Raw genomic sequence first — 27,732 nt, forward strand, 5'->3', positions numbered from 1 at the left:
ATAAAATTAGTGCAAGGATTTTTTTAGATAAAATTACAGCAGCATTTTTATGAATACATGTTCTATCTGTTTTATCTTCTCCTAGTAAAGCTGGATGCTAATCAGCATAGCTGTCACTATGTGTGTCATTCATCTTTCACAGACTCCTGAATGTCTGATCAACTTCTTTGTCATTCAGGAGTCCGAGAAAGCTTTGACTATTTCAACATGCTGGGAGTTGTAGTTTAGTAACAACTGAAGCTGCAATGTTTGTAAATAACTGTGTTAGAGCAGTGCTGCCTCCAGCTGTTGTAAAACTACAGCTCCCAGCATGTCCACACATCCTTTATCTGTAGTTTTGCATACACTCAATAGAAATCTCCTATACTGGATACCGGTATGCTTTACAGTATCCAGTATGCTGTAAAATCTAGACTAGTCTGTCTGGCTAAAAGACAGGCGACCCCTAGTGGTGGCTATTTTGAACTTGAATTTCAGGTGAAAATGTAATTTTTTTTTATCAGGTGTATATTGTGAAATGTCATATTATAATGAGTCCTGCAATATATGAAAAGTTTTAACAATGACAGTGCCTCTTTAAGCATGAGGGTTTGGTACAATGCATCAGCCTGGAGTATTGGAAAGAAGTGAGATCTGTGTTGCACAGGAAAGTCCAAGCTGATACATTGTGACGACAATGAAAATAAATGTGAGGTTGTCACAGCTCCGCCCCTTGCGAACATCACAAGAGGGGAGCAGAATAGTAATATGTAATATGGTCTAGGGCAGTGTTTCCCAGCTCCAGCTATAGCTGCAGGCACACTGGTTGGGAAACACTGGCCTTTGGCTGTCTGGGCATGCTGGGAATTGTACTTTTGCAACAGCTGGAGGCACACTGGTTGGGAAACAATGGCATTAGGATGTCCAGGCATCCTGAGAGTTGTAGTTTTGGAACAGCTGGAGGAACACTCGTTGGGAAACACTGGCCTAAGAATCTCCGGACATGCTTGGAGTAGTAGTTTTGGAACAGCTGGAGGCACACTGGTTGGTAAATACTGGTCGTTGGCTTTCCAAGCATGCTGGGAATTGTAGTTTTGCAACAGCTGGAGGCACACCGTTTGGGAAACACTGGTCTAAGGATGTCCAGGCATGCTGGGAGTTGTAGTTTTGGAACAGCTGGAGGCACCCTGTTTGGAAAACCAGGAAAAAATAATAAACAAGGGAAATTTTTCCTTATTAATAACTTGTACTATGTAAAAATGTTGCATAATTATTAGGCAATAAAAAAAACAAAAAACACCACTATTAAAATATCTTACACATGAGTTCTGCTTCACAGCCCCCGGTGAAGTTCCCATTTCCTGCTGCCCTCTGAAGGTCACTTCCTGGGTGGGCGCAGGGTCACCTCCGGGGTCTCGGGTCACTTACAGGACGTGGATTATGATGACCGAGCCGGAAAAAGAGCAAAATGTAACAGGAAATGAGAATAAACTGAATGTAACAAAGAAACAAACGGTACACAGATCGCATGAGGAGCGCAACTCCACCCCCGCGGGGTCACCGGGCGCCAAGCTACGCGCCCCACTCCAATACAGCGTCACAGGGGTGAGTCATGTGATCAGGGTGACAGAAGGGACAGGTCATAGGTCACTGATGGGCAACATAGTCTCTGACTCCACCCCACAGTACAGAAAAGTGTAGGATTAGATACACAGCTCGACAGTATCACACATGATAGGATTAGATACACAGATGAGCAGAAAGTATCACACATGATAGGATTAGATACACAGCTCAGCAGATGGTATCACACATGATAGGATTAGATACACAGATCAGCGGACAGTGTCACACATGATAGGATTAGATACACAGCTCAACAGAAAGTATCACACATGATAGGATTAGATACACAGCTCAACACAAAGTATCACACATGATAGGATTAGATACACAGCTCAGCGGACAGTATCACACATGATAGAATTAGATACACAGCTCAGCGGACAGTATCACACATGATAGGATTAGATACACAGATCAGCAGAAAGTATCACACAATAGGATTAGATACGCAGCTCAGCAGAAAGTATCATACATGATAGGATTAGATACACAGCTCAGCAGACAGTATCACACATGATAAGATTAGATACACAGCTCAGCAGAAAGTATCACATATCATAGGATTAGATACACAGCTCAGCAGAAAGTATCACACATGAAAGGATTAAATACACAGCTCAGCACACAGTATCACACATGATAGGATTAGATACATAGCTCAGCAGACAGTATCACACTTCATAGGATTAGATACACAGCTCAGCAGACAGTATCACACATGATAAGATTGGATACACTGCACGGCACGATAGATCACATATGATAGGAATGGATACAGCAGCTCACCAGACAGTATCAAACACAATATAATTAGATACATAGTTCAGGAGACAGTATCACACATGATGATCTTACAGACAGTATCAGACGGCTTAGATACAGATAATTCAGATAGAATAATTCATGATAGGCTTAGATACAGCAACAAAGCAGACAGTATCACACAACAGGATTAGATACAGAAGACAGTATCACACATGATAGGGCTAGATTTAGGAATGTAGAGGTATGTGGTTCAATTAGATTGTATCACACATAATAGGCTTAGATACACTGCCTAAATCTCCCTTGCCCACAAGATAAAGGCTGAGATACAGCGTAAAGTGTGAGAGAAAAAAAATGGTGGGCGGACAGAGGGGACAGGAAGGGCCTCAGAGCAGATGGAGGAAGTGATGTTTGGGGAGACAGAGGGGTCATTCAGGGTCTCCATCCTCTCACAACCCCGGACACCCCATGTTTACATACAGGGACCCCTCACCGAAGGAAATTACATAGCGGGGGGGGGGGGGGGGATGTCACATGACCCAACTGGATTATAATACATGCAGAAAATAATAGTGAGATAATGATGGGAGTGATACATTGTATGATAGGAGATTAGATTGTGATCTCCTGGGGTCAGGGGTTATGGGAGTGATACATTGTATGATAGGAGATTAGATTGTGAGCTCCTGGGGTCAGGGATGATGGGAGTGATACATTGTATGATAGGAGATTAGATTGTGAGCTCCTGGGGTCAGGGATGATGGGAGTGATACATTGTATGATAGGAGATTAGATTGTGAGCTCCTGGGGTCAGGGATGATGGGAGTGATACATTGTATGATAGGAGATTAGATTGTGAGCTCCTGGGGTCAGGGATGATGGGAGTGATACATTGTATGTGATAGGAGATTAGATTGTGATCTCCTGGGGTCAGGGATGATGGGAGTGATACATTGTATGATAGGAGATTAGATTGTGATCTCCTGGGGTCAGGGATGATGGGAGTGATACATTGTATGATAGGAGATTAGATTGTGACCTCCTAGGGTCAGGGATGGTGGGAGTGATACATTGTATGATAGGAGATTAGATTGTGATCTCCTGGGGTCAGGGATGATGGGAGTGATACATTGTATGATAGGAGATTAGATTGTGATCTCCTGGGGTCAGGGATGATGGGAGTGATACATTGTATGATAGGAGATTAGATTGTGACCTCCTAGGGTCAGGGATGGTGGGAGTGATACATTGTATGTAATAGGAGATTAGATTGTGATCTCCTGGGGTCAGGGATGATGGGAGTGATACATTGTATGATAGGAGATTAGATTGTGATCTCCTGGGGTCAGGGATGATGGGAGTGATACATTGTATGATAGGAGATTAGATTGTGATCTCCTGGGGTCAGGGATGATGGGAGTGATACATTGTATGATAGGAGATTAGATTGTGACCTCCTAGGGTCAGGGATGATGGGAGTGATACATTGTATGTGATAGATTAGATTGTGAGCTCCTGGGGTCAGGGATGATGGGAGTGATACAATGTATGATAGGAGATTAGATTGTGAGCTCCTGGGGTCAGGGATGATGGGAGTGATACATTGTATGATAGGAGATTAGATTGTGAGCTCCTGGGGTCAGGGATGATAGGAGTGATACATTGTATGTGATAGGAGATTAGATTGTGATCTCCTGGGGTCAGGGATGATGGGAGTGATACATTGTATGAAAGGAGATTAGATTGTGAGCTCCTGGGGTCAGGGATGATGGGAGTGATACATTGTATGTGATAGGAGATTAGATTGTGATCTCCTGGGGTCAGGGATGATGGGAGTGATACATTGTATGTGATAGGAGATTAGATTGTGATCTCTTGGGGTCAGGGATGATGGGAGTGATACATTGTATGATAGGAGATTAGATTGTGATCTCCTGGGGTCAGGGATGATGGGAGTGATACATTGTATGATAGGAGATTAGATTGTGACCTCCTGGGGTCAGGGATGATGGGAGTGATACATTGTATATGATAGGAGATTAGAGTGTGAGCTCCTGGGGTCAGGGATGATGGGAGTGATACATTGTATGATAGGAGATTAGAGTGTGAACTCCTGGGGTCAGGGATGATGGGAGTGATACATTGTATGATAGGAGATTAGATTGTGATCTCCTGGGGTCAGGGATGATGGGAGTGATACATTGTATGATAGGATATTAGATTGTGAGCTCCTGGGGTCAGGGATGATGGGAGTGATACATTGTATTATAGGAGATTAGATTGTGATCTCCTGGGGTCAGGAATGATGGGAGTGATACATTGTATGATAAGAGATTAGATTGTGATCTCCTGGGGTCAGGGATGATGGGAGTGATACATTGTATGATAGGAGATTAGATTGTGAGCTCCTGGGGTCAGGGATGATGGGAGTGATACATTGTATGTGATAGGAGATTAGATTGTGATCTCCTGGGGTCAGGGATGATGGGAGTGATACATTGTATGTGATAGATTAGATTGTGAGCTCCTGGGGTCAGGGATGATGGGAGTGATACAATGTATGATAGGAGATTAGATTGTGAGCTCCTGGGGTCAGGGATGATGGGAGTGATACATTGTATGATAGGAGATTAGATTGTGAGCTCCTGGGGTCAGGGATGATAGGAGTGATACATTGTATGTGATAGGAGATTAGATTGTGATCTCCTGGGGTCAGGGATGATGGGAGTGATACATTGTATGAAAGGAGATTAGATTGTGAGCTCCTGGGGTCAGGGATGATGGGAGTGATACATTGTATGTGATAGGAGATTAGATTGTGATCTCCTGGGGTCAGGGATGATGGGAGTGATACATTGTATGTGATAGGAGATTAGATTGTGATCTCTTGGGGTCAGGGATGATGGGAGTGATACATTGTATGATAGGAGATTAGATTGTGATCTCCTGGGGTCAGGGATGATGGGAGTGATACATTGTATGATAGGAGATTAGATTGTGACCTCCTGGGGTCAGGGATGATGGGAGTGATACATTGTATATGATAGGAGATTAGAGTGTGAGCTCCTGGGGTCAGGGATGATGGGAGTGATACATTGTATGATAGGAGATTAGAGTGTGAACTCCTGGGGTCAGGGATGATGGGAGTGATACATTGTATGATAGGAGATTAGATTGTGATCTCCTGGGGTCAGGGATGATGGGAGTGATACATTGTATGATAGGATATTAGATTGTGAGCTCCTGGGGTCAGGGATGATGGGAGTGATACATTGTATTATAGGAGATTAGATTGTGATCTCCTGGGGTCAGGGATGATGGGAGTGATACATTGTATGATAGGAGATTAGATTGTGATCTCCTGGGGTCAGGGATGATGGGAGTGATACATTGTATGATAGGAGATTAGATTGTGAGCTCCTGGGGTCAGGGATGATGGGAGTGATACATTGTATGATAGGAGATTAGATTGTGATCTCCTGGGGTCAGGGATGATGGGAGTGATACATTGTATGATAGGAGATTAGATTGTGATCTCCTGGGGTCAGGGATGATGGGAGTGATACATTGTATGATAGGAGATTAGATTGTGAGCTCCTGGGGTCAGGGATGATGGGAGTGATACATTGTATGATAGGAGATTAGATTGTGAGCTCCTGGGGTCAGGGATGATGGGAGTGATACATTGTATGATAGGAGATTAGATTGTGATCTCCGGGGGTCAGGGATGATGGGAGTGATACATTGTATGATAGGAGATTAGATTGTGATCTCCTGGGGTCAGGGATGATGGGAGTGATACATTGTATGATAGGAGATTAGATTGTGATCTCCGGGGTTCAGGGATGATGGGAGTGATACATTGTATGATAGGAGATTAGATTGTGATCTCCTGGGGTCAGGGATGATGGGAGTGATACATTGTATGATAGGAGATTAGATTGTGATCTCCGGGGGTCAGGGATGATGGGAGTGATACATTGTATGTGATAGGAGATTAGATTGTGATCTCCTGGGGTCAGGGATGATGGGAGTGATACATTGTATGATAGAAGATTAGATTGTGATCTCCTGGGGTCAGGGATGATGGGAGTGATACATTGTATGATAGGAGATTAGATTGTGATCTCCTGGGGTCAGAGATGATGGGAGTGATACATTGTATGATAGGAGATTAGATTGTGAGCTCCTGGGGTCAGGGATGATGGGAGTGATACATTGTATGATAGGAGATTAGATTGTGATCTCCGGGGTTCAGGGATGATGGGAGTGATACATTGTATGATAGGAGATTAGATTGTGATCTCCTGGGGTCAGGGATGATGGGAGTGATACATTGTATGATAGGAGATTAGATTGTGAGCTCCTGGGGTCAGGGATGATGGGAGTGATACATTGTATGATAGGAGATTAGATTGTGAGTTCCTGGGGTCAGGGATGATGGGAGTGATACATTGTATGATAGGAGATTAGATTGTGATCTCCTGGGGTCAGGGATAATGGGAGTGATACATTGTATGATAGGAGATTAGATTGTGATCTCCTGGGGTCAGGGATGATGGGAGTGATACATTGTATGTGATAGGAGATTAGATTGTGAGCTCCTGGGGTCAGGGATGATGGGAGTGATACATTGTATGATAGGAGATTAGATTGTGAGCTCCTGGGGTCAGGGATGATGGGAGTGATACATTGTATGTGATAGGAGATTAGATTGTGAGCTCCTGAGGTCAGGGATGATGGGAGTGATACATTGTATGTGATAGGAGATTAGATTGTGATCTCCTGGGGTCAGGGATGATGGGAGTGATACATTGTATATGATAGGAGATTAGATTGTGAGCTCCTGGGGTCAGGGATGATGGGAGTGATACATTGTATGTGATAGGAGATTAGATTGTGAGCTCCTGGGGTCAGGGATGATGGGAGTGATACATTGTATGATAGGAGATTAGATTGTAATCTCCTGGGGTCAGGGATGATGGGAGTGATACATTGTATGTGATAGATTAGATTGTGAGCTCCTGGGGTCAGGGATGATGGGAGTGATACATTGTATGTGATAGGAGAATAGATTGTGATCTCCTGGGGTCAGGGATGATGGGAGTGATACATTGTATGTGATAGGAGATTAGATTGTGATCTCCTGGGGTCAGGGATGATGGGAGTGATACATTGTATGATAGGAGATTAGATTGCGATCTCCTGGGGTCAGGGATGATGGGAGTGATACATTGTATGATAGGAGATTAGATTGTGATCTCCTGGGGTCAGGGATGATGGGAATGATACATTGTATGATAGGAGATTAGATTGTGATCTCCTGGGGTCAGGGATGATGGGAGTGATACATTGTATGATAGGAGATTAGATTGTGACCTCCTAGGGTCAGGGATGGTGGGAGTGATACATTGTATGATAGGAGATTAGATTGTGAGCTCCTGGGGTCAGGGATAATGGGAGTGATACATTGTATGATAGGAGATTAGATTGTGATCTCCTGGGGTAAGGGATGATGGGAGTGATACATTGTATGATAGGACATTAGATTGTGAGCTCCTGGGGTCAGGGATGATGGGAATGATACATTGTATGATAGGAGATTAGATTGTGAGCTCCTGGGGTCAGGGATGATGGGAGTGATACATTGTATGATAGGACATTAGATTGTGATCTCCTGGGGTCAGGGATGATGGGAGTGATACATTGTATGTGATAGATTAGATTGTGAGCTCCTGGGGTCAGGGATGATGGGAGTGATACATTGTATGTAATAGGAGATTAGATTGTGATCTCCTGGGGTCAGGGATGATGGGAGTGATACATTGTATGATAGGACATTAGATTGTGAGCTCCTCGGGGTCAGGGATGATGGGAGTGATACATTGTATGTAATAGGAGATTAGATTGTGATCTCCTGGGGTCAGGGATGATGGGAGTGATACATTGTATGATAGGAGATTAGATTGTGATCTCCTGGGGTCAGGGATGATGGGAGTGATACATTGTATGATAGGAGATTAGATTGTGAGCTCCTGGGGTCAGGGATGATGGGAGTGATACAATGTATGATAGGAGATTAGATTGTGAGCTCCTGGGGTCAGGGATGATGGGAGTGATACATTGTATGATAGGAGATTAGATTGTGAGCTCCTGGGGTCAGGGATGATAGGAGTGATACATTGTATGTGATAGGAGATTAGATTGTGATCTCCTGGGGTCAGGGATGATGGGAGTGATACATTGTATGAAAGGAGATTAGATTGTGAGCTCCTGGGGTCAGGGATGATGGGAGTGATACATTGTATGTGATAGGAGATTAGATTGTGATCTCCTGGGGTCAGGGATGATGGGAGTGATACATTGTATGTGATAGGAGATTAGATTGTGATCTCTTGGGGTCAGGGATGATGGGAGTGATACATTGTATGATAGGAGATTAGATTGTGAGCTCCTGGGGTCAGGGATGATGGGAGTGATACATTGTATGATAGGAGATTAGAGTGTGATCTCCTGGGGTCAGGGATGATGGGAGTGATACATTGTATGTGATAGGAGATTAGATTGTGATCTCCTGGGGTCAGGGATGATGGGAGTGATACATTGTATGATAGGAGATTAGATTGTGACCTCCTGGGGTCAGGGATTATGGGAGTGATACATTGTATATGATAGGAGATTAGAGTGTGAGCTCCTGGGGTCAGGGATGATGGGAGTGATACATTGTATGATAGGAGATTAGAGTGTGAACTCCTGGGGTCAGGGATGATGGGAGTGATACATTGTATGATAGGAGATTAGATTGTGATCTCCTGGGGTCAGGGATGATGGGAGTGATACATTGTATGATAGGATATTAGATTGTGAGCTCCTGGGGTCAGGGATGATGGGAGTGATACATTGTATTATAGGAGATTAGATTGTGATCTCCTGGGGTCAGGGATGATGGGAGTGATACATTGTATGATAGGAGATTAGATTGTGATCTCCTGGGGTCAGGGATGATGGGAGTGATATATTGTATGATAGGAGATTAGATTGTGAGCTCCTGGGGTCAGGGATGATGGGAGTGATACATTGTATGATAGGAGATTAGATTGTGATCTCCTGGGGTCAGGGATGATGGGAGTGATACATTGTATGATAGGAGATTAGATTGTGATCTCCTGGGGTCAGGGATGATGGGAGTGATACATTGTATGATAGGAGATTAGATTGTGAGCTCCTGGGGTCAGGGATGATGGGAGTGATACATTGTATGATAGGAGATTAGATTGTGAGCTCCTGGGGTCAGGGATGATGGGAGTGATACATTGTATGATAGGAGATTAGATTGTGATCTCCGGGGGTCAGGGATGATGGGAGTGATACATTGTATGATAGGAGATTAGATTGTGATCTCCTGGGGTCAGGGATGATGGGAGTGATACATTGTATGATAGGAGATTAGATTGTGAGCTCCTGGGGTCAGGGATGATGGGAGTGATACATTGTATGATAGGAGATTAGATTGTGATCTCCGGGGTTCAGGGATGATGGGAGTGATACATTGTATGATAGGAGATTAGATTGTGATCTCCTGGGGTCAGGGATGATGGGAGTGATACATTGTATGATAGGAGATTAGATTGTGATCTCCGGGGGTCAGGGATGATGGGAGTGATACATTGTATGTGATAGGAGATTAGATTGTGATCTCCTGGGGTCAGGGATGATGGGAGTGATACATTGTATGATAGAAGATTAGATTGTGATCTCCTGGGGTCAGGGATGATGGGAGTGATACATTGTATGATAGGAGATTAGATTGTGATCTCCTGGGGTCAGAGATGATGGGAGTGATACATTGTATGATAGGAGATTAGATTGTGAGCTCCTGGGGTCAGGGATGATGGGAGTGATACATTGTATGATAGGAGATTAGATTGTGATCTCCGGGGTTCAGGGATGATGGGAGTGATACATTGTATGATAGGAGATTAGATTGTGATCTCCTGGGGTCAGGGATGATGGGAGTGATACATTGTATGATAGGAGATTAGATTGTGAGCTCCTGGGGTCAGGGATGATGGGAGTGATACATTGTATGATAGGAGATTAGATTGTGAGCTCCTGGGGTCAGGGATGATGGGAGTGATACATTGTATGATAGGAGATTAGATTGTGATCTCCTGGGGTCAGGGATAATGGGAGTGATACATTGTATGATAGGAGATTAGATTGTGATCTCCTGGGGTCAGGGATGATGGGAGTGATACATTGTATGTGATAGGAGATTAGATTGTGAGCTCCTGGGGTCAGGGATGATGGGAGTGATACATTGTATGATAGGAGATTAGATTGTGAGCTCCTGGGGTCAGGGATGATGGGAGTGATACATTGTATGTGATAGGAGATTAGATTGTGAGCTCCTGGGGTCAGGGATGATGGGAGTGATACATTGTATGATAGGAGATTAGATTGTAATCTCCTGGGGTCAGGGATGATGGGAGTGATACATTGTATGTGATAGATTAGATTGTGAGCTCCTGGGGTCAGGGATGATGGGAGTGATACATTGTATGTGATAGGAGAATAGATTGTGATCTCCTGGGGTCAGGGATGATGGGAGTGATACATTGTATGTGATAGGAGATTAGATTGTGATCTCCTGGGGTCAGGGATGATGGGAGTGATACATTGTATGATAGGAGATTAGATTGCGATCTCCTGGGGTCAGGGATGATGGGAGTGATACATTGTATGATAGGAGATTAGATTGTGATCTCCTGGGGTCAGGGATGATGGGAATGATACATTGTATGATAGGAGATTAGATTGTGATCTCCTGGGGTCAGGGATGATGGGAGTGATACATTGTATGATAGGAGATTAGATTGTGATCTCCTGGGGTCAGGGATGATGGGAGTGATACATTGTATGATAGGAGATTAGATTGTGACCTCCTAGGGTCAGGGATGGTGGGAGTGATACATTGTATGATAGGAGATTAGATTGTGAGCTCCTGGGGTCAGGGATAATGGGAGTGATACATTGTATGATAGGAGATTAGATTGTGATCTCCTGGGGTCAGGGATGATGGGAGTGATACATTGTATGATAGGACATTAGATTGTGAGCTCCTGGGGTCAGGGATGATGGGAATGATACATTGTATGATAGGAGATTAGATTGTGATCTCCTGGGGTCAGGGATGATGGGAGTGATACATTGTATGATAGGACATTAGATTGTGAGCTCCTGGGGTCAGGGATGATGGGAGTGATACATTGTATGATAGGACATTAGATTGTGAGCTCCTGGGGTCAGGGATGATGGGAGTGATACATTGTATGATAGGAGATTAGATTGTGATCTCCTGGGGTCAGGGATGATGGGAGTGATACATTGTATGTGATAGATTAGATTGTGAGCTCCTGGGGTCAGGGATGATGGGAGTGATACATTGTATGTAATAGGAGATTAGATTGTGATCTCCTGGGGTCAGGGATGATGGGAGTGATACATTGTATGATAGGACATTAGATTGTGAGCTCCTCGGGGTCAGGGATGATGGGAGTGATACATTGTATGTAATAGGAGATTAGATTGTGATCTCCTGGGGTCAGGGATGATGGGAGTGATACATTGTATGATAGGAGATTAGATTGTGATCTCCTGGGGTCAGGGATGATGGGAGTGATACATTGTATGATAGGAGATTAGATTGTGAGCTCCTGGGGGTCAGGGATGATGGGAGTGATACATTGTATGTGATAGGAGAATAGATTGTGATCTCCCGGGGTCAGGGATGATGGGAGTGATACATTGTATGATAGGAGATTAGATTGTGAGCTCCTGGGGTCAGGGATGATGGGAGTGATACATTGTATGATAGGAGATTAGATTGTGATCTCCTGGGGTCAGGGATGATGGGAGTGATACATTGTATGATAGGAGATTAGATTGTGAGCTCCTGGGGTCAGGGATGATGGGAGTGATACATTGTATGATAGGAGATTAGATTGTGAGCTCCTGGGGTCAGGGATGATGGGAGTGATACATTGTATGATAGGAGATTAGATTGTGAGCTCCTGGGGTCAGGGATGATGGGAGTGATACATTGTATGATAGGAGATTAGATTGTGAGCTCCTGGGGTCAGGGATGATGGGAGTGATACATTATATGATAGGAGATTAGATTGTGATCTCCTGGGGTCAGGGATGATGTGAGTGATACATTGTATGATAGGAGATTAGATTGTGATCTCCTGGGGTCAGGGATGATGGGAGTGATACATTGTATGATAGGAGATTAGATTGTGATCTCCGGGGGTCAGGGATGATGGGAGTGATACATTGTATGTGATAGGAGATTAGATTGTGATCTCCTGGGGTCAGCGATGATGGGAGTGATACATTGTATGATAGGAGATTAGATTGTGATCTCCTGGGGTCAGGGATGATGGGAGTGATACATTGTATGATAGGAGATTAGATTGTGATCTCCTGGGGTCAGGGATGATGGGAGTGATACATTGTATGATAGGAGAATAGATTGTGATCTCTTGGGGTCAGGGATGATGGGAGTGATACATTGTATGATAGGAGATTAGATTGTGAGCTCCTGGCTCCTGAGGCCCGAGGGGCCCAAAGGCCTGTGCACCATATATGACATATGGGGCCCCCCCGGCGGTGTATTACACAGGACCCCCAAGCCTCTATTCAAACCCCTGTGTGTTGCTATGAATGTTAGTAGTTTGACCCGAACCCTTACATATGCCCAGATAAAGGAGGGGGATACACCGCGATACACCGTTTACAGATGCTACCTATAGTACCTCCCCTAAATATTTCCATTTTACTCTATACCAGTGTTTCCCAACTACTGTGCCTTGCAAAACTACAACTTCCAGCATGCCCGGACAGCCTTTGGCTGTCCGGGCATGCTGGGAGTTGTACTTTTGCAAAAGCTGGAGGCACGCTGGTTGGGAAACAGTAGTCATACGCTCTCTAGGCATGCTGAAAGTAGTAGTTTTGCCACAGCTGGAGGCACCCTGGTTAGGAAACACTGGCCAATGGCTGTCGGGGTATGCTGGGAGTTGTAGTTTTGCAACAGCTGGAGGCACCCTGGTTGGGAAATTCTGTTCTATAGGGTAATAAAAAAAATCTGCCGCAACCCGACATTCCTTCGTCTCCATAGGACGCTATTTACACGCCACATATGTAACTACTTAACCTACAAGTGGCAAACACACTTACCGGAGGTGATGATGGCGTTCACAGGACGCGTGACCTCATTATGCAAACACAAAGATCCATGATGTCATCAGAATCTCCCTGATTGTAAGAAAACAACAGACCCCGGGAGAGATAAGATTGTTGATCTTCACTTCTTATATCTCAAGGACACTCGGCGGCTTCTAGAAGCTCCCGATCCTGTATCTGACGTTTATATCTTGCGTGTTTTGTCTATGATCGCTTAACCTGTATTTGCTTAGATGTTTGAAAATGCAAATAAAAATATTTAAAAAAAATAAAATTAAAATTAAAAACTAAATATATCTCCCTGTGGAGACCTGAAAATCAATCAATAATGAAATAAATAAATAAAATAGTTAAATAAATAAATATTAAATAAATAAAATAAATACTTAAATTAATTAATTGATAAACAAGTAAATACATTAATAAATAAATTAAATAACATAAATAAATAAAATAAATGAATAAATAAATATGCAAATAAATAAGTAAATACATTAATAAATAAATAAAATAACATCAATAAATAAATAAAATAAATAAATAGATAAGTAAATATATAAATAAATAAAGATAAAATAAATGAATTAATAAATAAATATGCAAATAAAATAAATAAACAATTGAACAATTCATATCCATGTTGTTACTCCATATGTAACCGATTTTACCTGACGCCTCTATTGGGTTCATATTGTTTTAGTTTTGTAATATCTGGATTGGCTGTCCGGGCATGCTGGGAGTTGTAGTTTTGTAATATCTGGATTGGCTGTCCGGGCATGCTGGGAGTTGTGGTTTTGCATTATCTGGATTGGCTGTCGGGGCATGCTGGGAGTTGTAGTTTTGCAACCCTTGGAAGTCCACAGCTTGTAGACCACTGATATAGGCTATAACGACAACACTTATTGCAGGGTGTCTCCAGCTGTTGCAAAACCACAACTCCCAGCATGCCCGGACAGCCGAAGGTTGGGAAACACTGACTTATTGCCTCTATCCTATATAGCTGTATACCCGGTCTGTACATGTATATATAGCTGTATACCCGGTCTGTACATGTACAGTGGGGATCAAAACTTTGGGCACCCCAGGTAAAAATTTGTATAAATGTGCATAAAGAAGCCAAGGAAAGATGGAAAAATCTCCAAAAGGATCAAATTACAGATTAGACATTCTTATAATATGTCACCAAAAGTTACATTTTATTTCCATCATTTACACTTTCAAAATAACAGAAAACAAAAAAATGGCATCTGCAAAAGTTTGTGCCCCCTGCAGAGTTTATAGCATGCACTGCGCCCTTTACAAAGCTGAGACCTGCCAGTGTCATGGATTGTTCTCAATCATCGTCTGGGAAGACCACGTGATGTCAATCTCAAAGGTTTTAAATGCCCAGACTCATCTGACCTTGCCCCAACAATCAGCACCATGGGTTCTTCTAAGCAGTTGTCTAGAAATCTGAGACTGAAAATAGTTGACGCTCACAAAGCTGGAGAAGGCTATAAGAAGATAGCAAAAGGTTTTCAGATGTCAATATCCTCTGTTCAGAATGTAATTAAGAAATGGCAGTCATCAGGAACAGTGGAAGTTAAAACAAGATCTGGAAGACCAAGAAAAATATCAGACAGAACAGCTTGCAGGATTGTGAGAAAAACAATTCAAAACCCACGTTTGACTGCGCAATCCCTCCAGAAAGATCTGGCAGACACTGGAGTTGTGGTTCACTATTCCACTATAAAGAGATACTTGTACAAATATGGTCTTCATGGAAGAGTCATCAGAAGAAAACCTCTTCTACGTCCTCACCACAAAAATCAGCGTTTGAACTTTGCAAATGAACATATAGACAAGCCTGATGCATTTTGGAAACAAGTTCTGTGGACCGATGAGGTTAAAGTTGAACTTTTTGGCCGGAATGAGCAAAGGTAAGTTTAGAGAAGAAGGGGAACAGAATTTAATGAAAAGAACCTCTGTCAAACTGTTCAGCATGGGGGTGGATCAATCATGCTTTGGGGTTGTATTGCAGCCAGTGGCACAGGGAACATCTCACAAGTAGAAGGAAAAATGAATTCAATAAAATTTCATCAAATTTTGGATGCTAACTTGATGCCATCTGTGAAAAAGCTGAAGTTAAAGAGAAGATGGCTTCTACAAATGGATAATGATCCTAAACACACCTCGAAATCCACGAGGGATTACATCAAAAGGCGTAAACTGAAGGTTTTACCATGGCCTTCACAATCTCCTGACCTCAACATAATTGAAAATCTATGGATAGACCTTAAAAGAGCAGTGTGTGACAGACAGCCCAGAAATCTCAAAGAACTGGAAGACTTTTGTAAGGAAGAATGGGCAAAGATACCTCAAACAAGAATTGAAAGACTCTTGGCTGCTACAAAAAGTGTTTACAAGCTGTGATACTTGCCAAAGGGGGCAGTACAAGATATTAACGCTGCAGGGTGCACAAACTTTTGCAGACACCATTTTTTTGTTTTCTATTATTTCGAAAGTGTAAATGATGGAAATAAAATGTAACTTTTGGTGACATATTATAAGAATGTCTAATCTGTAATTTGATCCTTTTGGAGATTTTTCCATCTTTCCTTGGCTTCTTTATGCACATTAATACAAATTAACTTTTGATCCCCACAGTATATACAGCAGTATACCCGGTCTGTACATGTATATATAGCTGTATCCCCTCAGTATACCGCTCTGTATATTCGCACTGTGTACACGGAGCTCTGTACATGTATATATATATATATATATATATATATATATATATATATGTATACCCGGTCTGTACATGTATATATAGCTGTATACCCGGTCTGTACATGTATATATAGCTGTATACCCTGTCTGTACATGTATATATAGCTGTATTCCCTCAGTATACTGCTCTGTATATCCACACTGTGTACACGGAGCTCTGTACATGTATATATAGCTGTATACCCGGTCTGTATATGATATAGCTGTATCCCCTCAGTATACCGCTCTGTATATCCGCACTGTGTACACGGAGCTCTGTACATGTATATATAGCTGTATACCCGGTCTGTACATGTATATATAGCTGTATACCCTCAGTATCCCGCTCTGTATATCCGCACTGTGTACACGGAGCTCTGTATATGTATATATAGCTGTATACCCGGTCTGTACATGTATATATAGCTGTATCCCCTCAGTATACCGCTCTGTATATCCGCACTGTGTACACGGAGCTCTGTATATGTATATATAGCTGTATACCCGGTTTGTACATGTATATATAGCTGTATTCCCTCAGTATACCGCTCTGTATATCCGCACTGTGTACACGGATCTCTGTATATGTATATATAGCTGTATCTTCTCAGTATACCGCTCTGTATATGCGCACTGTGTACACGGAGATCTGTACATGTATATATAGCTGTATACCCGGTCTGTACATGTATATATAGCTGTATCCCCTCAGTATACCGCTCTGTATATCCGCACTGTGTACCAGAGCTCTGTATATATAGCTGTATACCCGGTCTGTACATGAATATATAGCTGTATCCCCTCAGTATACCGCTCTGTATATCCGCACTGTGTACACGGAGATCTGTACATGTATATATAGCTGTATACCCGGTCTGTACATGTATATATAGCTGTATCCCCTCAGTATACCGCTCTGTATATCCGCACTGTGTACACGGAGCTCTGTATATGTATATATAGCTGTATACCCGGTCTGTACATGTATATATATAGCTGTATACCCGGTCTGTATATGTCTATATAGCTGTATACCCGGTCTGTACATGTATATATAGCTGTATCCCCTCAGTATACCACTCTGTATATCCGCACTGTGTACACGGAGATCTGTATATGTATATATAGCTGTATACCCGGTCTGTACATGTATATATAGCTGTATCCCCTCAGTATACCGCTCTGTATATCCGCACTGTGTACACGGAGCTCTGTATATGTATATATAGCTGTATACCCGGTCTGTACATGTATATATATAGCTGTATACCCGGTCTGTATATGTCTATATAGCTGTATACCCGGTCTGTACATGTATATATAGCTGTATCCTCTCAGTATACCACTCTGTATATCCGCACTGTGTACACGGAGATCTGTATATGTATATATAGCTGTATACCCGGTCTGTACATGTATATATAGCTGTATCCCCTCAGTATACCGCTCTGTATATCCGCACTGTGTACACAGAGCTCTGTATATGTATATATAGCTGTATACCCGGTCTGTACATGAATATATAGCTGTATCCCCTCAGTATACCGCTCTGTATATCCGCACTGTGTACACGGAGATCTGTACATGTATATATAGCTGTATACCCGGTCTGTACATGTATATATAGCTGTATCCCCTCAGTATACCGCTCTGTATATCCGCACTGTGTACACAGAGCTCTGTATATGTATATATAGCTGTATACCCGGTCTGTACATGTATATATATAGCTGTATACCCGGTCTGTATATGTCTATATAGCTGTATACCCGGTCTGTACATGTATATATATAGCTGTATACCCGGTCTGTATATGTCTATATAGCTGTATACCCGGTCTGTACATGTATATATAGCTGTATCCCCTCAGTATACCACTCTGTATATCCGCACTGTGTACACGGAGATCTGTATATGTATATATAGCTGTATACCCGGTCTGTACCTGAATATATAGCTGTATCCCCTCAGTATACCGCTCTGTATATCCGCACTGTGTACACGGAGCTCTGTATATGTATATATAGCTGTATACCCAGTCTGTACATGAATATATAGCTGTATCCCCTCAGTATACCGCTCTGTATATGCGCACTGTGTACACGGAGCTCTGTATATGTATATATATAGCTGTATACCCGGTCTGTACATGAATATATAGCTGTATCCCCTCAGTATACCGCTCTGTATATTCGCACTGTGTACACGGAGCTCTGTACATGTATATATAGCTGTATACCCGGTCTGTACATGTATATATAGCTGTATCCCCTCAGTATACCGCTCTGTATATCCGCACTGTGTACACGGAGCTCTGTATATATAGCTGTATACCCGGTCTGTACATGAATATATAGCTGTATCCCCTCAGTATACCGCTCTGTATATGCGCACTGTGTACACGGAGATCTGTACATGTATATATAGCTGTATACCCGGTCTGTACATGTGTATATATAGCTGTATCCCCTCAGTATACCGCTCTGTATATCAGCACTGTGTACACGGAGCTCTGTATATGTATATATAGCTGTATACCCGGTCTGTACATGTATATATATAGCTGTATACCCGGTCTGTATATGTATATATAGCTGTATACCCGGTCTGTACATGTATATATAGCTGTATCCCCTCAGTATACCGCTCTGTATATCCGCACTGTGTACACGGAGCTCTGTATATGTATATATAGCTGTATCCCCTCAGTATACCGCTCTGTATATCCGCACTGTGTACACGGAGCTCTGTATATGTATATATAGCTGCATACCTGGTCTGTACATGAATATATAGCTGTATACCCGGTCTGTACATGAATATATAGCTGTATCCCCTCAGTATACCGCTCTGTATATCCGCACTGTGTACACGGAGCTCTGTACATGTATATATAGCTGTATACCCGGTCTGTACATGTATATATAGCTGTATCCCCTCAGTATACCGCTCTGTATATCCGCACTGTGTACACGGAGCTCTGTATATGTATATATAGCTGTATACTCTGTCTGTACATGTATATATAGCTGTATCCCCTCAGTATACCGCTCTGTATATCCGCACTGTGTACACAGAGCTCTGTATATGTATATATAGCTGTATACCCGGTCTGTACATGAATATATAGCTGTATCCCCTCAGTATACCGCTCTGTATATCCGCACTGTGTACACGGAGCTCTGTATATGTATATATAGCTGTATACCCGGTCTGTACATGTATATATAGCTGTATCCCCTCAGTATACCGCTCTGTATATCCGCACTGTGTACACGGAGCTCTGTATATGTATATATAGCTGTATACCCGGTCTGTACATGTATATATAGCTGTATCCCCTCAGTATACCGCTCTGTATATCCGCACTGTGTACACGGAGCTCTGTATATGTATATATAGCTGTATACCCGGTCTGTACATGTATATATAGCTGTATCCCCTCAGTATACCGCTCTGTATATCCGCACTGTGTACACGGAGCTCTGTATATGTATATATAGCTGTATACCCGGTCTGTACATGTATATATAGCTGTATCCCCTCAGTATACCGCTCTGTATATCCGCACTGTGTACACGGAGCTCTGTACATGTATATATAGCTGTATACCCTGTCTGTACATGTATATCCGCACTGTATACCCGGTCAGTACATGTATATATATCGGTTTTCCCTCAGTATACCGTTCTGTATACCCGGTCAGACTGTATACCCGGTCTGTACATGAATATATAGCTGTATCCCCTCAGTATACCGCTCTGTATATCCGCACTGTGTACACGGAGCTCTGTACATGTATATATAGCTGTATACCCGGTCTCTACATGAATATATAGCTGTATCCCCTCAGTATACCGCTCTGTATATCCGCACTGTGTACACAGAGCTCTGTATATGTATATATAGCTGTATACCCGGTCTGTACATGAATATATAGCTGTATCCCCTCAGTATACCGCTCTGTATATCCGCACTGTGTACACGGAGCTCTGTGTATGTATATATAGCTGTATACCCGGTCTGTACATGTATATATAGCTGTATCCCCTCAGTATACCGCTCTGTATATCCGCACTGTGTACACGGAGCTCTGTACATGTATATATATTGGTTTTTCCTCAGTATCCCCTCAGTATACCGCTCTGTATATCCGCACTGTGTACACGGAGCTCTGTACATGTATATATAGCTGTATACCCGGTCTGTACATGAATATATAGCTGTATCCCCTCAGTATACCGCTCTGTATATTCGCACTGTGTACACGGAGCTCTGTACATGTATATATAGCTGTATACCCGGTCTGTACATGTATATATAGCTGTATCCCCTCAGTATACCGCTCTGTATATCCGCACTGTGTACACGGAGCTCTGTACATGTATATATATTGGTTTTCCCTCAGTATCCCCTCAGTATACCGCTCTGTATATCCGCACTGTGTACACGGAGCTCTGTACATGTATATATAGCTGTATACCCGGTCTGTACATGAATATATAGCTGTATCCCCTCAGTATACCGCTCTGTATATCCGCACTGTGTACACGGAGCTCTGTATATGTATATATATAGCTGTATACCCGGTCTGTACATGTATATATATCGGTTTTCCCTCAGTATTCCCTCAGTATACCGCTCTGTATATCCGCACTGTGTACACGGAGCTCTGTGTATGTATATATAGCTGTATACCCGGTCTGTACATGTATATATAGCTGTATCCCCTCAGTATACCGCTCTGTATATCCGCACTGTGTACACGGAGCTCTGTACATGTATATATATTGGTTTTCCCTCAGTATCCCCTCAGTATACCGCTCTGTATATCCGCACTGTGTACACGGAGCTCTGTACATGTATATATAGCTGTATACCCGGTCTGTACATGAATATATAGCTGTATCCCCTCAGTATACCGCTCTGTATATCCGCACTGTGTACACGGAGCTCTGTACATGTATATATAGCTGTATACCCGGTCTGTACATGTATATATAGCTGTATCCCCTCAGTATACCGCTCTGTATATCCGCACTGTGTACACGGAGCTCTGTATATGTATATATAGCTGTATACCCGGTCTGTACATGTATATATATAGCTGTATACCCGGTCTGTATATGTATATATAGCTGTATACCCGGTCTGTACATGTATATATAGCTGTATTCCCTCAGTATACCGCTCTGTATATCCGCACTGTGTACACGGAGCTCTGTACATGTATATATACCTGTATACCCGGTCTGTACATGTATATATAGCTGTATCCCCTCAGTATACCGCTCTGTATATCCGCACTGTGTACACGGAGCTCTGGGCTTTGACAGCTGCTGAGTGTCACATTCCTCCCCGGCTTCCTGGCCTTTCTTGTTTCCGACCAATCAGCGGCCTCCTCACCTGCGCGAGCCCGGGCCGCGGCCAATCACAGGGCAGTTCCACAGGACAGCAACCAATCAGGTTTGAGCTGTGCGGGAGCGGGTGCGCGCTGCTCGTCCCCGCGGTTCAGTCAGTCAGTGAGCGCAGAGCGGACATGGCGGAGGGTGAGAGAGCTCCGCCACCGCCGCTCCAGCTCCCCCCGGCCAAGCGGCTATGCTCCCGGAGCGGCCCGCCCTCCCAGCAGAGTCCCCAGCAGCGAGGAGCCGCCGCCCGGCCCCAGTACCAGCCCGAGTCCCTGCTGGACTGCGCCGCCAAGGCGGTGGCGGAGAAATGGGCCTTCGAACGGGTGGAGGAGCGATTCGAGCGGATCCCGGAGCCCGTGCAGCGCCGCATCGTCTACTGGTCCTTCCCCCGCAACGAACGAGAGATCTGCATGTACTCCTCCTTCCAGTACCGGGGCGAGGAGACGGGGGCCCCGGCCGGGGGGCCCATAGGAGGAGCCCTGGGGCCGGGCCAGAGCTCTGCCCTATCAGGCATCGGAGGGCCCGGGGCCCCGGGGACAGGAGGAGGAGAGGGGCTGCCCTTCCGCCGGGGGATACGGCTCCTGGAGAGCGGCTGTGTGGAGAACGTCCTGCAAGTCGGTGAGTGGCCCTAAGACTGGGCAGGGCCCCGGGAATCCCAGGGAAGGGAGGGCTGGGGGCCAGGATGAGGACCTAGAGGAGTGTGGGGCCCCAGGATGAGGACTAAAAGGAGTGTGGGGCCCCAGGATGAGGACCTAGAGGAGTGTGGGGCCCCAGGATGAGGACTAAAAGGAGTGTGGGGCCCCAGGATGAGGACTAAAAGGAGTGTGGGGCCCCAGGATGAGGACTAAAAGGAGTGTAGGGCCCCAGGATGAGGACCTAGAGGAGTGTGGGGCCCCAGGATGAGGACCTAGAGGAGTGTGGGGCCCCAGGATGAGGACTAAAAGGTGTAGGGCCCCAGGATGAGGACCTAGAGGAGTGTGGGGCCCCAGGATGAGGACCTAGAGGAGTGTGGGGCCCCAGGATGAGGACCTAGAGGAGTGTGGGGCCCCAGGATGAGGACCTAGAGGAGTGTGGGGCCCCAGGATGAGGACCTAGAGGAGTGTGGGGCCCCAGGATGAGGACCTAGAGGAGTGTGGGGCCCCAGGATGAGGACCTAGAGGAGTGTGGGGCCCCAGGATGAGGACCTAGAGGAGTGTGGGGCCCCAGGATGAGGACCTAGAGGAGTGTGGGGCCCCAGGATGAGGACCTAGAGGAGTGTGGGGCCGCAGGATGAGGACCTAGAGGAGTGTGGGGCCCCAGGATGAGGACCTAGAGGAGTGTGGGGCCCCAGGATGAGGACCTAGAGGAGTGTGGGGCCCCAGGATGAGGACCTAGAGGAGTGTGGGGCCCCAGGATGAGGACCTAGAGGAGTGTGGGACCCCAGGATGAGGACCTAGAGGAGTGTGGGGACCCAGGATGAGGACCTAGAGGAGTGTGGGACCCCAGGATGAGGACCTAGAGGAGTGTGGGGCCCCAGGATGAGGACCTAGAGGAGTGTGGGGCCCCAGGATGAGGACCTAGAGGAGTGTGGGGCCCCAGGATGAGGACCTAGAGGAGTGTGGGGCCCCAGGATGAGGACCTAGAGGAGTGTGGGGCCCCAGGATGAGGACCTAGAGGAGTGTGGGGCCCCAGGATGAGGACCTAGAGGAGTGTGGGGCCCCAGGATGAGGACCTAGAGGAGTGTGGGGTCCCAGGATGAGGACCTAGAGGAGTGTGGCGCCCCAGGATGAGGACCTAGAGGAGTGTGGGGCCCCAGGATGAGGACCTAGAGGAGTGTGGGGCCCCAGGATGAGGACCTAGAGGAGTGTGGGGCCCCAGGATGAGGACCTAGAGGAGTGTGGGGCCCCAGGATGAGGACCTAGAGGAGTGTGGGGCCCCAGGATGAGGTCCTAGAGGAGTGTGGGGCCCCAGGATGAGGACCTAGAGGAGTGTGGGGCCCCAGGGTGAGGACCTAGAGGAGTGTGGGGCCCCAGGGTGAGGACCTAGAGGAGTGTGGGGCCCCAGGGTGAGGACCTAGAGGAGTGTGGGGCCCCAGGATGAGGACCTAGAGGAGTGTGGGGCCCCAGGATGAGGACCTAGAGGAGTGTGGGGCCCCAGGATGAGGACCTAGAGGAGTGTGGGGCCCCAGGATGAGGACCTAGAGGAGTGTGGGGCCCCAGGATGAGGACCTAGAGGAGTGTGGGGCCCCAGGATGAGGACCTAGAGGAGTGTGGGGGCCCAGGATGAGGACCAAGAGGAGTGTGGGGGCCCCAGGATGAGGACCTAGAGGAGTGTGGGGCCCCAGGATGAGGACCTAGAGTGTGGGGCCCCAGGATGAGGACCTAGAGGAGTGTGGGGCCCCAGGATGAGGACCTAGAGGAGTGTGGGGCCCCAGGATGAGGACCTAGAGGAGTGTGGGCTTCAGGATGAGGACCTAGAGGCGCGTGGGCCCCAGGATGAGGACCTAGAGGAGTGTGGGCCCCAGGATCAGCACCTACAGGAGTGTGGGCTCCAGGATGAGGACTTGAAGGAATGAGGGGCCCAGGATCAGGACCTAGAGGAGTGTGGACCCCAGAATTAGGACCTACAAGAGTGTGGGGCCCAGGGTCAGGGCATAGAGGAGTGTGGACCCCAGAATTAGGACCTACAAGAGTGTGGGGCCCAGGGTCAGGACATAGAGGAGTGTGGGGCCCAGGGTCAGGACATAGAGGAGTGTGGGGCCCAGGATCAGGACATAGAGGAGTGTGGGGCCCAGGGTCAGGACATAAAGGAGTGTGGGGCCCAGGGTCAGGACATAGAGGAGTGTGGGGCCCAGGGTCACGACATAGAGTAGTGTGGGGCCCAGGGTCAGGACATAGAGGAGTGTGGGGCCCAGGGTCAGGACATAGAGGAGTGTGGGGCCCAGGGTCAGGACATAGAGGAGTGTGGGGCCCAGGATCAGGACATAGAGGAGTGTGGGGCCCAGGGTCAGGACATAGAGGAGTGTGGGGCCCAGGATCAGGACATAGAGGAGTGTGGGGCCCAGGGTCAGGACATAAAGGAGTGTGGGGCCCAGGGTCAGGACATAGAGGAGTGTGGGGCCCAGGGTCAGGACATAAAGGAGTGTGGGGCCCAGGGTCAGGACATAGAGGAGTGTGGGGCCCAGGGTCAGGACATAGAGGAGTGTGGGGCCCAGGGTCAGGACATAGAGGAGTGTGGGGCCCAGGATCTTTGATCGAGACTGGTTCAGTTCTACAGTGGATGAATTCCATGTAAATGGTGCAAGACCTGGAGTGTGTGGTGGGACCAGTTCAGGACCCTGGTTAGTGATGGGACCAGTTTTGGACTCTCATTAGTGCCAGGATCAGTTTATGATTTTGGACGAGTTTAGGACCCTATTTGGGTGTTGGGACCAGTTTAGGATCCTAGTCGAGTTCTAGGACCAGTTTAGGACCCAAGTCAAGTGCTGGAATTGGTTCAGGACCATGGATGAGGGTTGGGGATGGTGACCCAGTTTGAGGACTTGTATGGACAGCGTAACAGTGATGAGTGAGTCCTATTCAGGACCATGGACTATTGACAGATGCAGGTTGAGCTGATGAGTGATGTGAAGGGGATGAAGGGCATGAGATGAGTCAAGGGCCATTACATACAGCTTGGTCAGACTAGGATAGATTTCATTGTTGGGACAAGGACGGGGGAGGCTGAGTGATTTGTTAATGAGCGTTCAGACTGGATGAGTAATGAGCAGCGGGACCGAGCCCGGGGACCGAGGAACCGATGATCACCAGAGACCTCCTGTAATCTGCCTGACAGGTTCCCTCTCAGCTCCAGACCAGCTGAACCTCTGGGGTCCTGTGCTGTAGATGTTCTTGTCTTATTGGGTTCAGTCCTGGTCACAGTCCTTGATCTCTAAAATGTGTAACCAATGTCCGGACTTGTCTCTGGTGTCCCCATTATTATTGGGGAGGGGAGTCTGTGTATGTAAAGTGTTGGGGTTCAGATACATATATGGCTTCTATCTGAGATTTCTTCATGAACCTGTCTCCGGTGATGGTTTTGGCGCGCGGGGCCGTCTCTTCTCTATGGACTGGGCTGTAGTGTTTCTATATTTACATTGTATATATCTGTTGTTTTGCTGTTTGGGCTTCTTTATTTGTTACTATCACGTTACGTTACGGTCAGTAAGTCTCTGTGGACACTCCAAAAAAATTCAGCTTGTGAAAAGTTATTTTAGCCTTTTTTTCAACCATTTATTTCTCTACAGCAAATGCTATTATGTATTTAACAAAATGATGGGTCAAAAACGGGTCAAAAAAACGTTTTAAATGCGGAATGGAATTACCGTCGATTTTTGCTTTGCGTTTAGTGGAACTAAGTATAAAAAAAATTGGGTTGTTGAAAACAAACATAGCCGTACAGTGTATATCGGTGTCCCCCAACATGTGACTTTCCAGCTGTTGCACAACAACTCCCATCATGCCCTGACAGCTAATAGGGAGCTGGAGGGCCGCAGCCTGGGGAACACTGATGTATATGGATGTATATGTTGTTTTGCGGTTATATCTTAGTCCCTACAAGATATAGTGTATATATTGTTGTTGTATTTGTTGTTTAGATTCTATATATATATATATATATATATATATATATATGTATATTTACAATCAGATACAAAGTATATATTGTTGTTGTTTTTGTTGTCTGAGCTCCTATATATATATATATATATATATATATATATATATATATTACAATCAGATACAAAGTATATATTTTGTCTGAGCTTCCATATTTGTTACAATTAGATACAAAGTATATATTGTTATTGTCTGTATCTGATTGTAACAAAAATGGAAGCACAGATAACAACAATATATACTTTGTATCCTATTGTAACACACATGAAAGCTTAAACAACAATATATACTTTGTATTTGATTGAAATGTATATGGAAGCTCAAACAACAACAATATATACTTTGTATCTGATTGTAACAAATATGGAAGCTCAAAGAATATATTGTGTTGTTTTTGTTGACTGAGCTTCCATTACAATCAGATACAAATGATATATTTTTGATGTCTGAGCTTCCGTAGATATAACAATCAGATACAAAGTACATATTATTGTTGGAGCTTCCATATTTGTTACAATTGGATACAAAGTTTAAATTGTTGATGGTTTTTGTTGTCTGAGCTTCCGTATTTGTTACAGTCAGATACAAAGTATAAATTGTTGTTGTTTTTGTTGTCTGAGTTTCCATATATATCACAATCAGATAAAGTTTATATTGTTGTTGTTTGAGCTTCCATATTTGTTACAATCAAATACAAATCATATTGTTGTTGTTTCTGTTGTCGGAGCTTCCATATTTGATACAATCGGATACAAAGTATATAGTAGTGGTCTCCAACCTGCGGACCTCCAGATGTTGCAAAACTACAACTCCCAGCATGCCCGGACAGCCGTTGGCTGTCCGGGCATGCTGGGAGTTGTAGTTTTGCAACATCTGCTGGTCTGCAGGTTGAAGACCACTGGTATATTCTCACAATCAGATACAAAGTATATAGTGTTGTTGTTCTTGTTGTTTGAGCTTATATATATATATATATAAAACAAATCAGATACAAAGTATATATTGTTGCTTTTTTTGTTGTCTGAGCTTCAAAATATATCTATCTCACAATCTCACAATCAGATACAAAGTATATAGTGTTGTTGTTCTTGTTTGAGCTTCTATATATATATATATATATATATATATATATATATATCTATCACAATCAGATACAAAGTATATATTGTTGTTTTTGTTGTCTGAGCTTCCATATTTGTTACAATCGGATACAAAGTCTATATATATATATATCACAATCAGATACAAAGTATATAGTGTTGTTCTTGTGGTTTGAGCTTATATATATATATATATATATATATATATATCACAATCAG

The 27,732-nt window shown here is 44.7% G+C and overlaps 1 protein-coding gene across 1 annotated transcript in view; it reads left to right on the forward strand.

Moving 5' to 3' along the window:
• Window positions 1–21,897: 21,897 nt before the first annotated feature.
• ZSWIM5 (zinc finger SWIM-type containing 5) overlaps window positions 21,898–27,732 on the forward strand; it is a gene marked incomplete in the record, with an annotated part of 56,331 nt that continues 50,496 nt past the window's right edge. Inside the window, 1 exon segment of the mRNA XM_056533110.1 lies at window positions 21,898–22,394. Within this exon segment, the coding sequence (XP_056389085.1) occupies window positions 21,908–22,394 (487 nt within the window).

Source organism: Hyla sarda, chromosome 7 (genome assembly GCF_029499605.1).
Source record: "Hyla sarda isolate aHylSar1 chromosome 7, aHylSar1.hap1, whole genome shotgun sequence".
NCBI lineage: Eukaryota > Metazoa > Chordata > Amphibia > Anura > Hylidae > Hyla > Hyla sarda.